The 13,425-nt window shown below is 40.1% G+C and overlaps 1 protein-coding gene across 1 annotated transcript; it reads right to left on the reverse strand.

Annotated features, from left to right (window-relative positions):
* Window positions 1–7,599: 7,599 nt before the first annotated feature.
* On the reverse strand, window positions 7,600–11,159 carry ino80c (INO80 complex subunit C). Its single transcript, XM_063486571.1, has 5 exons — window positions 10,880–11,159; window positions 9,180–9,299; window positions 8,967–9,078; window positions 8,464–8,531; window positions 7,600–8,354 (listed from the first exon to the last, which is right to left on the reverse strand). Exons 1-5 carry the CDS (start codon window positions 11,057–11,059, stop codon window positions 8,223–8,225), a joined length of 612 nt encoding a protein of 203 aa, XP_063342641.1. The 5' UTR covers window positions 11,060–11,159; the 3' UTR covers window positions 7,600–8,222.
* Between the last annotated feature and the right edge of the window lie 2,266 nt (window positions 11,160–13,425).

Genomic DNA, 13,425 nt, shown 5'->3' on the forward strand with positions numbered 1-13,425 from the left:
TTTGTTTTGTTTTGGGGGGGTTTATTCATCAGAGCTAATGATCAGTACCAGGCTAGATCAGTAAATTGTAAGTGTATATTATATATGACTAAAAGAATATAACCAAAATTAATTGTTTGTTCAGTTCTATTTACCCACAACTTGTTTTTTGTTTTGTTTTTCCCCCATAAATCAAATAGGTAGTTAGCCTCTTCATTGCAAACCACAAGTGACTTTTGCAAACTTCTAGGGTTTAAAGCAATGACACAGATGTTTACTACTACCCATTTGTCCCTGCCCGTTGGTACCAGTGGTTGGCAGCAGGTCGCTCACCTGTCTCTCTGCCTGTGTGACGGAGACTTTAATCAACACATATATTTGATTTGCCATTAAAATATTAACTGGCTATCGCACCTTCTGTGTTGACTGAACATCAGTACTGCAGGACTAGGATGTTCCCTCTGATTTGTTAAAGGGCAAGAAACACAAAAGACTCATCAGCTCAAAGTGGCAAACATCAGTATAATAAGACTTTGTAATCTAGAGAAAGAAAATGAAAAATCAATCCTACATTCTGTTTAAATTAAAGAAGAAGACGTAAAGTAACTCACAGATGTCCTTAACCGCGCATATCATGCTCACCCACCAGGGGGCGTAGTGATGCAGTGACATTAACGGTTTGATTTCGTTTGTCCTGATCTATCTTGGCCCGGTCTGTGTCAGTCCGCTGTAGAGGTTCCCTGGGGAAGGAATGTTCTAACATTTCTGACTCTTCATTTCACGCTTCATTTACCACCACAGTCTCCTAAAACACTAACTGTGATGCATCTGTGTGTGTGTGTGTGTGTGTGTGTGTGTGTGTGTGTGTGTGTGTGTGTGTGTGTGTGTGTGTGTGTGTGTGTACTTGAGCTTGTTTTTTCTCTCCTGTTAAATACTCTTTGTCTTTCTCTTACTGTACATATGCAAACACACACGCACACACACCCATACGTACACACCATACATAAATATATATGGATGGACACACACTTAAAGGGTAAATTTTAATTAGTGAATGAGAAACCAGCTTAGAGGAGCTGGAGTCAATAGGTACTGTGTTGTTCTCCAAGGGCAAGCAGAGCATAAGACAGAATGGGCCAGAGTTCTCTTTAATGCGCACTGATATTGATGGTTGAGAGGTTTAAACACACATTACACACAAATGCACACCCACTAAGTCTGTAACTGTTGTTTTATTTCTAAAGTGAATGCAATTATCTCTTTCCTCTCTCTGCGGTGTATCCAGTGTGTATGGCTATGGCTCGGAGACATGCAATAAAAGTGTGTCTCACAATGTGTGTGTGTGCGAGAGAGAGAGAAGGGAGAGTTTTTATATTGGAGACACTGTATCTCATAAAGCCTCTGCAGTATCAATATCAGCTTCTTTCATACAGCCACAAAATAGAGAATTTTGCAGCTAAACGTTACTTTTTACTTTGAGCTCGTTTTTGCTACACGCAAACAATAACTGTGAGCATAATGCTCCCATTTATGGATTCATTTGTATAGATCTGAGTGCATAATTGTGTGATAAAATCTTTGCACCCTTTGGTGAAACTGAATATTTCAGTACAGGCAAATCCTTCTGAGATTATTTTTCCAATTTGGCAGCAGAAATTTGCACAGTTTGGCTCAGACAGTGAACTGCCTTTTGGAGCTGAGCTGGTGGTGAAACATCAGATTTGAGACACAGGTTTGAAATTACACACACACACACACCTGAAAGCAGACAACTCTAGCCTTGATGTGTAATAGCTTTTAAGCACAGTGAGGCATTGAGTTGTGTCACCAGAAGCAGTGTGAATGGATGGACACTATCATTACAAGCAAACACACACACACACCACGCTTGGTTGGTATGAATAGATGGTCTGTCTCAGATTTGTGAGATTGGTTCCATCTGTTGTAGAGAAGGTTGTGGGGTCACACCCCGCCTATTACCTATTTCTCTATCCAATGACACTTTATTCGCCCGACTATAGGTTTGGCAGTGTTCGATGGATGGAGCTAATCTGAGAACGAGAGAGATGGGGAGGAGGGCAAGTAAAAGTAGATACAATATATGGACAGATGGATGAAAGTTACACATACAAACAGGGCTGAGCCAGAGCCTTTCGATATAGGCAGTGCTTGCTAAGATTGAGAGAGAAAGAACAGCAGAAGGCATATCAATCAGAAACCCAAGAAGATTCGGCAGAGGAGAAAGAAGACGGGAAAGAAGTTGAGGAGAGATAGGAGCAGACAGGACACCAAAATGAAGAGGGGGAGAAGGACGGAGAGGAGACGGCGAATGTGGCCCACTGAAGGACAATCATTGTCTATCAGTATGAAGAATTGCCTTTCTTTCTGTCCCTTATGCCCACATGTGAGCGCACATACACACAGAGGAGAACAAGCTGACCTGTAAGGGAGCACTGATTGAATCTTCAGTGGGATTAACAGGGATTTAGCCCAGTGTAATGATATCTGAACGAGTTGATTAGCTATCTGATGACACTGTCGTTTGACCTCTGCAGCACAAGAACACCTGGTAACTCATTGCATTCACTGAGGCTGCATTCAAACAAGGGGGTGAAAAATTGCTACCGTGGGCCTCCTTGAGGCAGCCATCAGGGCTTCTTCTTAGCTAAATGAACCATGAAACTGTGTCACTGTGTGGGCAGACACAGCATGATCAGCTATGGTTAAAAATCTGTTTTCCCATGGTCTGTCCCTCTTAGGACAGTGCCAAATCACACAAGCAGTGGCAAAGGGCAAAGGCTTCCCAAGAAGGCTAATAAAATCCCCCCAAAAAACAAAACAAATACAGTCAGACGTGAAGAAATTTTGGTAATGGTAAAAGGAATGAGCTGATGAGTGCTGCTGCTGTCTGCCTAGTCTGTTCTCATTCTCAGGACATGAAATATTGCCGTTTTACTGACCACAGGCATCACACAGATATAAACAAGGTGTCCTTTGGTGTCAGTTCCATAACACACCAGGTTTATGGCAGCAGTGAGAAGGGTCTCATTCCCAGCTCATCCCATATGTCAACTTGAAAAGGACCCTTTGGCATCACATTTAAAAGCATTGTGTAAGCTTTCATTGTGGAGGTCTAAATTATGATATTCAAAGTCATTTTTGGTCCTAATAGCTAACCAGCAAGGAAAATCGAAAGACAGTCCTGACTGAGAAACTTGTGACTTATTGCACCGGCACACCTAGAAATGTCTACCGTAGATTTTATTGCTCTTCGAAAGAGGACCATCATCGCTCTTTGTCCAATGCTGAGCAGCCAGGCATCCAGGCACTGAATGCTGTCTGTATATGTCTGCAACAGTAGTGACATCTGACAGAACGGCAGAACTTAAGTTCACCAGTTAGCACATTATATCTCTGTTTATTCTTCCAAGACCAAAGCAAAGATGAAAAAATGTTAGTTTGGTTCTGATTATTATTGTCAATGTGTGGTTATAGCTAAGACACTTAACACTGACCCATGAATCATTCGAGCATTAAAAAATGGACTTTTCTACTAGTACCTCATACGGTACTTTTCTATTCTACCTGAGCACTAAAAGGCTTGTGATACAACATGCTTAATTCACACAAGCACTTTTTTCCCTGTGCTTAAGGACTTTCTAACATTCACACTCAGAACCAGGCATCAGAAAGCAACTAACCTAACCAAAGATATTTGAGCTACAGCCACTTTAAGGGATGCATCAGTGTTGTGTTTACACATAGCAGAAAATTTAGCAAAGAACCAACTTTAATTCCTTGCTTTGTTATTAGCAGACGGTCACAAAAACCTAATTTATTCCTATTTTTTACATTTAATGTGCGAAAAATTCTAATGATAATACCGTTTGTTATAAAATGTTATTAAATATTATATAAAATATCATTTTTGCACCAATAAGGTAATTTGCAAAGAGCTGAAAACCTGGGATATCTCTGCATGGTGTTCAATATGGCCTTAAAGAAATTTGAGGAAATTGGACAAGTGGGGCAGATGAGCAGTATCAGAAAGCTATATCGCTGAGCAATAGGCGGAAAAATTCTAAAGTCATCATCCACAAGTTGTTATGTGAAAGACTAATAATCAGTTAATAACGCAGAATGTATGTAAAAGATGAGCACCGTAAATTACAAAATGAGAAGGATTTTGTAATCAGTAAGATGTGAAACTGGTGACTGAAACTATAAACTCATCATGAATTTCATCATGAATCCCTGATTTCCAAATGTCTTTTTAGACCACAGTTCTTGCCTCCTAACCAGAAACAATGTAGTTAAGGCACTTACATGTTAGCTTTATTTTTAGCTATGTCCATCTTTTTACACAATCTATACTTGATATGTGGGCATTTAAGAGTTTCACTGCATATCAGATTCATTCTTTTCACATTAAATCATCATCCCGAGGACAAAAAAGAGCTTCTATATATAATCTCAACAAGATCAAACAGAGCGACTTGTGAACTGGAAGCAGTCCTCTTGGTGAAGAAAATCCATAAACAGACAAAAGAAATTAAATATTGCATTTACAGGAATGGTCCACAGGCAGTCTCATTTTCTGGTGTGTGTTGAACGCCAGCTGTGATGGAAAAAGAGGCCGTCCGCAGAGAGTTTGTCTGTCATCACCAGTCAGATCTTTCCAATCTGTTGTTTAGAACTTGATTTGGATTCAGTGGCACTACTCACGTCTCTAACAGTGTGGTTACGTGAAGATTGAAACTAGAATTTAAGGACATTGGGAGCATCGCCGTTTTTAAGATCTATCCACACATGTGATCAGCGTGAGAGCTGATTTCTGGAAGATACAAAAAAAAATCAAAGATATTTTTTCTTTAGTTGTTTTATCTCTGTAATTTTTAGTACTTCAGCTCTACTAAATGATTTCGTCTGGAGAGAAGCTGTGGAATCAAAATGAATTATTTTCATCTTGAAATTTTCCGATAACAGTTGATCACTGTTATCGGCATGATATTTACCTTCATGCTGAATCTACTGTGAAACTGATATCCAATATAAACATTGTGCTTCAACAATAATTCAGGTGTTGACGTAGCATCAAACGGATACAGACTGTTAAGTCTTTGTTTACAGGGAGTAAAAAAGTTCACTCTGCTACTTTTGCTGTTCCAATAGGTCAGAAACATAAATATGAAAGTTTCCCTGCTGACTCGGCAGGAGCTGAAGTTTGTCTATTGATCAGCCTACCAGAGCTGCTAGTCCATTTTTCTGACCTGGCATTTGAGACTAGCTCTCTTGAATTTTTCTTACATACTTTAAGATTGCAGATGAATAATGTAACATGACCGCTATCATTAGAGTTTTCCCTGTCTGTTGTGAAGGGCTTGCCCATGTGTCCACATAGTTCTGAGGGCTCCTCTCTGAATGTGAGGGCACAGGTGAAGCCAGTGAAGCTGTGAGTCTGATCTGGTAATAAGTTCTGCAAACCTGAACACATGCGGTAACAACTATGTATCCGCTGAAGAGTTAAATGTCCCAAATGATGCTTTCCTTGCTTTATGCCCTGTTTACGTTCAATAGGCCCAATAATGTAGGTGAAAAGCTGCCCTGTAAAAAAATTCCATGTGCTGGATGTGAAATAAATGTGTACAGCTCCACCTCCACTAAAATGTGACATTGAAAAAAAACTGAGACAAACTGGATGAAAATAGGCACAAAGACGACTTTAGATCATAGAGTGTGTCTCCACAGGGTATCAGAAACTTTCAGAAAACTGCAAAAGTTCAGCGAGGGAAGTACTAGAAAACAAAACCGACAGAGAAGTCACTCATTGATTTCAGCCGGTGTGTGTGTGTTCTCCAAAAATGCACATTTTATGCAGTGCAGCAGGTGCCAAATCCTCCATCAAAGCGAGATGAGCCTTTTTATGCACATCACAATCAATTTCTTAATGACGGTTATTATATGATTGAGCTGTAGTCCTCGATTGCTTACATCCTTTGCCATGCCCATACTAAAATTAGTGATAATTATCATCAGCCTGTTTAAATCAGTGTGCTCGTGTTTATTAATGTCTATTACATGCTTTAAGGTAATTATGGATTCTGTTTGCATGGCGGTCAGTGTAAGCTTTCACTCTGTTGTGTCTTTATTAGCCCAACTATAGCAGAAGTATTTGTAATTTTTCATTATACTCTTCTTAAACTTGGATTTATGACGACCTCTCAGATGGTAGTGTTTATCCTCCACCACCAGAGTGGCTGAATAAGTTCTCCTGCCGCAGTTCGACTTAATGAAGCCAAGGTTTTGCTCAGAAATGGACACCCTGCTGTGACATCCATGACTCATCATGGGACACAGACTTGGCAGAAAGGGCAGAGCTCTGGCGCACCCAAGTGGAGATGAACTGTGACTGCAAAGACAAGTGCACCATAAAACCTGCAGGTTTCCATTTCTATTGGGTGAGATACGCTCACTTATGCATGCATATGTCTCAAATATTCATATATAAGTCATACAAAAAAGCCTCACATAGCATGTTTGAGGCCTGATAATAATGATAATATTACTTCTATAAATCCTGACTCTAAGCACAACATAATACTGTGTAGCTTCTGGCATGTGAGCGCAGCAAAGAGGGCCCAAAATGTAAATGCACACACGCATGCAGACACACTCTGCTGGGCTGTGTGCTTGGGTAGTAGAAAGCTCTGATGACGTTCATTAATCACGGTGTTGAGGTTTTGATGCCACAGCAGGAACGGCTCATGGATAAACTATACTGCCTTCATCAGCTTCACTCCAGCCCAGAGCTGGAAGAACACTCAGTAAGAAGTGCAGAAGGACTGAAGCACTGTGTTTGTCTTTCTGGAACATACCACCCAGTGTGATAGTGTTATTGGTGTTTTAGCTGCTGTTAAACAGCAATGGTGATCTTATGAGAAATAATATATGTTTTATATACAGGCTTTAGCTGAACAGGCAGTAGTGGGATCAATTTATTTGTATAGAATAGATGTCAGCTTGTCCTTCATTGATAACACATGGCTTATTGTTTGTATTGGGCTTCAAGACTGAAGGGAGGATACAGGGTAAAGTGTAATTACACATCTTGAGCAAATTAAAAAATCAAGGAGAAACTGAAGAAAATTATTTAGATTGTTGCACCTGTTTCGCTGTCTCAACAGGTCGGACTCACAGCTTAGTGGTCAGCTTAGTGGTTCTTGTCATATTCATGTATCCATATCTGTGCTGTTTAGCCTGTATATTTATTATTTGCATAATAGGAATCACTCTCATGAGAAATACAACAGAATTTATTCTTTAATTTTTCATAAAGCACCATGAAATATCTTATGAAAATGATTGTGGTTGCCTGCCAAGTGCGATTTCTAACTCAGGTAGAGGGGTAAATTGTACATAAAACGCTGCTTGTGGAACCAATGCTATATTTTTGTAAATGATACGTGAAATTAAGTCCATCTGATGATTTGCTGCTTATAAAAATATTGATTACACCTTTTTGGCTTTATCTCTCTTTGACTGTATGACTATCCAAGATGTAAATGAAGATGTAAATTTACACAAATTTCATTTACAAGAGCGTGGGTGGAAAAGAGACTCTCAAACTTTAGCACCACATTCAAGCTAGTTTTAATAGGCACATTATGAAAAGTAACTGAGTCAATGAAAAAGCAGGGGGGAAAAAAACAGGTTAAACATTGCTCTTCTACTCTTCATTTCCACCAATGAAAGCACAGATCATTATAACAAAGTGGGACACAGAAACTTGCATGTAAACAGTTACTACAGCAGGGAGGAAGGAGGAAGAAGGGAGATGTAATGGGAAAATAACATTTACATTTGAGGAGATTTTTTTTAACGAATAAGCAGAAGCACATCCTGTTGCTGACTTCTGAATGAACTTTTCCCACTGGCATATTTACAATGTAACATCCAGCTACTGACAGAAACATGCATCATAAAAAGAATAAGCAATTGCGCAACACAATCTTTCTAGATGAAAGGAAAATCAATTTTGTTTAATTGATTTTGTCACATAGTAACAATTAAGATGTAGCTCACCTTGCTACTAACAACTGTGCAAACGGTTAGCTATAGTCAGCTTCTGATCTCCAGCAACTGTCTAGACTACCTGCTCTCCTCGCTGGCCTGACAGCTTCCTACGCTGACATGAGGTGAGTTCAGGTTTGAACCCGTTTTAGCTTTCAAGCCTTTCTCGACTGTCAGGGCACAATGCACGTTGCCTTTCGAAGAGCGAGATAGCCTGTAACAACATCAGTGGGCAGGAGACGGATGTAGGAGAACTCCTCAGAAGATGTGAAGCGCAGCTTTGTCTGTGGGTCTGTGTAGTTTGCCTGAGGAAAGACAAGAGAGATTACTCAGTGTGTTCTTTGTACAAGACTTGGATAAGTAATGCTGTCCAACTTAAAACATTTTCTTTTTTTTAGCAGAACAGTTACTCACAGGGAGTCCAGAGATGTCTGAGTATTTCTTGGCTGGTTTGAGGGATGGCGGAGCATCAATGTTGTAGTCTACAAACACAGAAGGGTCATAAGATGAACTACAAATTTGAAATGTACTATTATCTGCACTATTTTCACAGAGAAGTGGCTTTTAAAGTCTCATCAGTCTCATTACTAATGCAGCAATTCTCAAACTACTGCATTAAAGATGAGAGTCTCTGCAGGTGGGATGCAGATGACTAGAGCAAAATACAGAGCAAATCTTTATTGGACAAAACAGATCTTTTGGGGGGGGGGGCTTCTTTTTTAAGTGGTAATTTGTGCTTTTGCTTTAAAATGGCAAAGCATTCTCTTTTCATTTAAAATGTCAGCTTTGTTAGTCACATTTTAAATTTAAAAAAAAAATGTATTTTGGTATTAATTTACCACCATTTTAAAAATGGAAATGGAATTGTTTATAGCTGACAAATGCAAAAATGACCCCAGTTAAAAGAAGAAACTCACAGTTGGGATCATTGAGCTTCCAGGGTAAGGTACGCTCCAATGCCAGAATCTGTTTGAGGTTCTTCCAGGTCCGGTTCTTTTTGCCTGCTGCTGCTCCGCCAATTCCCGAATGCTGCCAAGATTAGAAAAGGGGGGGGGGAGAAGGAGAATAAGAATTTAAAGAGAAACAAAGGAACAGGATGAACTCAAATTCATGCAGACATATGCACCCACCATGAATGTGTGGTCTTTAAATGGTGGAGGCTTTACAGTGGACTCTGTGATGGTGCTGGTTGGACCGCTGTCTGCAGATCCCACGGCCTTCACCTCAGCCACCGTCTCTACTGTTGTCATCTGATGAGACACAACAGTTAGATATACAGCAAACATGTTTGACTTAAGTCACATGTTCAACGTGTTATGCATAAATGGCAAAAGTTGGCTATACCCAGCTTAGACTGAAACCTCAGGCGCTTACAACAAGAAAAATAGTTTACAATCATACCTGAGCAGGAGTAACAATGCAAAAGAGAATTTGTTTTTTTAAAAAGAAAATACAAACATAATCTATGACAAAAAAAGCGAAGCACTATTCAACAATGCTACAAAGATATATTAAGTATAATGTGTATTTTTCTTCTAGTATAATATATCATCATGTTTGGTCCTATTATCCTTATTTGTACTTTCTGAATGTTATGCATTGCTTTTCTGCTGTTCTCCACATTTCATCACCTATTGTGTGTGGTCATTTGTCAGGTCAAGTCTAAGTATAACTTCTATGTATTGAAAACAGAATGTTCAATACATAGAAGTGAATAATTATCATATAGTTCAATATCTTAGAGGTTGGACAGATGGGAATTAATAAGAAATACAGATACTACTGATAAAAGGACTCAGCAGCATCTGTTCTGTTTGTGAAAAATCAACTCATTTGAGGGAATTATATCAGGAATGTCTCAAAATCATTTTTACACAACTAAACAAATGAATGAATCTGAAAATCTAAAAACCTTTAATTCAATGAGAGAAACATCAAATTTACTAGAAATGCACAAGTTGATTGGCCAGGGCCCAGGATTGGATGATTTCCAGTGTTCAAGGCCCTTTTCGATGACTGATCAGCCTCCCACATGACCAGTTGTGAGCCACGCGTGCACACACACACACACACACACACACACACAGCCGCACATTGACATGTCGTTAGCGTGGAAGCTCCTCACTGTGATCGAGGACATGAAGATCACCAAAGTTAACCACAGGGGGACTAGTATGAAAATCCTCATAACAATAAACCTAATTACAGGTGTCAAAGCTCAGAGCCTTGGTATGTGCAAAATACCGAATCAAGTATGAGGAAAATATAAAAAATGAGAGAGAGAAAAGAGAAAACGGATGATGTCCTATTGCCTGGTAAACATGCTGGAAAATAAGGAAAGTACATAACACTGGTTTTGTCACATAAATCTGTTGCAGCCGCTTTCTTTGGTAAATCTGTCAGGTAAAGTTTGGTCTGCAGCAGCTCATTTTCATATTTATCATCTGTACCCGCTTCCACCAGCACAGCACTTTAATTTTCGTTGTGTGAGTGAGAGAAGATCCTGTAGCTTGCTGCCGTTTGGGGTAACTATAAACTTTAATCACATCTCTTATTGTGAAAATAATATTTAGAAGAAAAGAAGACTTTAGTTTACATGTGCAGTCAATTATAGTTTTGAGAAGGAAAATCGGAGGTCACAATTTAAAAATTGGCAATCCGAGTCGGTGCATTTCTGCCTTTTAAGTTTGATCATGCTGATTGTTGGTTTGTTTGTTTTTTATGGACATATTTTTTATTATTACCTAACTCTTGGTGCGAGTTTTTGATAATGACAAAAAGACGTTGCAACACACCTGGGGTGTTTTACTGTGCCTGAGTTAGCTTTTACCTGTGCCTGGGTTGTTGCTGTAGTAACCACCGGCTGCCCTTTCTTCTTCTTGCTGCTGTTCCCGGTGCTCTGCTGAGCGGCTGAAACCGCCGGACTGCCGGGACGTTTCTTCCCACGGAAAGCGGCGGAGCTGGCGGCTGGCGGGGGGGTCTTGACGGTTATAGGGATCTGAGATGCCATAGGTGGTGATTCTGGAGCAAAGTACCTGTAATTTATAATTATAAACGTTGTTTTCTCCCTCGGAACTTAGCATGAGCCATCCACTATCCTGATTGTAAACAGCGTTTCACCCGGATGTGGAATCAATTCATTTCCGCCTACGTAAGCCGCTAAATAGTTGACATTAATATTTATTGATGATTATAAACTATACTGTGTTAACCACTAATTGTAAAACCATAACATATATATGTATATATAAAATTATATAAATAATATACAAATAAATATATATCTATGTTACCTCCACCCTCCACATCTTCTTGAGCTCTTCTCTGAGCCCTTAGTACTTTTCCATCTCCTGGTGTTCCTTCTTCCTGATGTTCCTCACGTCAAGTCAACTCAAAATTTATTTCTATAGCACATTTAAAAGACTAGTGTACATCAAAGTCCTTCACAATAAAACTGCAATGAGGGCAGAACAAGGAACAAATAGTACAGTTACAATTAAAATTACATTACATGGTGTAGTGCAGGCTGAATGAAAGTCAAACTAATTTGCATCGAAAGCTAAGTTGAACAGGTGTGTTTTTAAGTGTGATTTGAACGATTGAATTGATTCCGATGTACGGATATCAACTGGGAGATTATTCCAGAGTCTAGGGGGAGCAATGGCAAAAGCACGGACACCTCTGGTTTTTAAACGAGAACTTGGTTGCATTAGGAGCAGTTGGCTGGAGGATATAAGTGCTCTCTTTGGGTTGTACAGATCAAGGAGATCAGTTAGGTAGCTAGGGGCCAGGTTATTCAGAATTTTAAAAGTGAGCAGAAGGATTTTGAAATCAATGCGATTCCTGGTGGTATAGCTACGTTTATCACTACGGCTGTCTTCTTCTGCTTGTCCACCACTACTATATCCGGTTGGTTACCCATCACCATTTTGTCCGTCTGTATCTGAAACTCCCACAGGATCTTAACTTGGTCTCAGCTATCTTAGCTAGAACTTAGAACTTAGACTTCAAACTTTTTTTAATTGTCATTGTGGAGTTTCTTGCACAGCGAAATTGGATAACAGGACCACAAAGGTGCAAAAGTAAAGAAAACATTATACAAAGAAGAAGAAGCAATATATATGTATATGTGAGTAAACTATATACATGGTGTATGTGTAGAAACATTGAAACAGAAACATTGTGGGACTGTATACGAGGGCAGTTATATAATATAATAAATAAATAAGGGTGTGGGGGGGCTATGGTCATTTAGGATGGGGATGGTAATTCCACTGAGAAGGGGGTGTCTCCCATTTTTACCTCAGGACTTCCAGGTCTACTCGGCACAGATGTTCTTGTATACTATGCCGGCCACGTGGTTATGGCATTCCATGTATGCCTTGCCTGCTATTTCTTGCACCCTGCTGTTATGTGCTGGATTGTCTCAGGGGCATTTTTACACAGCCTGCCTGGGTCTTGCCTGGTCTTGCCTGATCTTACTTAGGGCTTGTTCCTGTGCTGCCATGATTAGCGCCTCTGTGCTGTCTTTCAGTCCAGCTGTGTTTAGCGACTGGTAGGATTTCTGGATGTAAGCCACTTCCTTCATCTGCTCGTGGTACATACCGTGCAGGGTCCTGTCCTTCCACGATGGTTCTTCTCCTTGCTCCTATTCTTTCTTGGGTTTCTGCTGATTGAGGTATCCACTAAGCACACGGTCTGTTGTGGCCGTCTTCCTGATGTACCCATGGATGTTTGTTGGACAGTGGTTCTGACACGCACTAGTCCTCTATGCCCTTTCTTTCGCTTATCATACAATTTCAGGGTGCTGGATTTGGGGTGAAACCATGGCCAGAAGCTTCCTTGACTTGATGTCACTGGCTTCTATCTCCTCCTTTGGCCAGCTTATCATCCCAGAAGGGTACCTGATTATCGGCAGGACATAGGTGTTAATGCCTTAATCTTGTTCTTTCCATTCCAGGACTTGCCTGACCCACTGCACGTATTTGGTGGTTCTTGCTTTTCTAGCAGCTTCTTCATGGTTCCCATTTGCCTGTAAGTTTCGCAGACCTCAATGTCTGCAATGTTGCCTATTGATAGTGCAATCCCCTCAGTTCTGACTACCTTCCTTCTCTTTGTTACCATTCGACTACACTTCTCAAACCCCAATGACATTCTCATGTTACTGCTGTAAATCCTAGTGGTGTGGATGAGTGAATCACTGTGGCGTTCATTCCTGGCAAACAGCTTGATGTCGTCCATGTAGGTGCCTGACAGTTGCTCCATTCCATAGTTTGTATCCTTAACCACTCGTGTCAATGATCTCACTGAGCTGGTTCAGAACAGAACAGAATATGCAGAACAGCAGAGGGGACGTGTCTTTGGTAGATCAATTGG

This window comes from Pelmatolapia mariae, linkage group LG10_11, assembly GCF_036321145.2.
Source record: "Pelmatolapia mariae isolate MD_Pm_ZW linkage group LG10_11, Pm_UMD_F_2, whole genome shotgun sequence".
Classification (NCBI taxonomy): domain Eukaryota; kingdom Metazoa; phylum Chordata; class Actinopteri; order Cichliformes; family Cichlidae; genus Pelmatolapia; species Pelmatolapia mariae.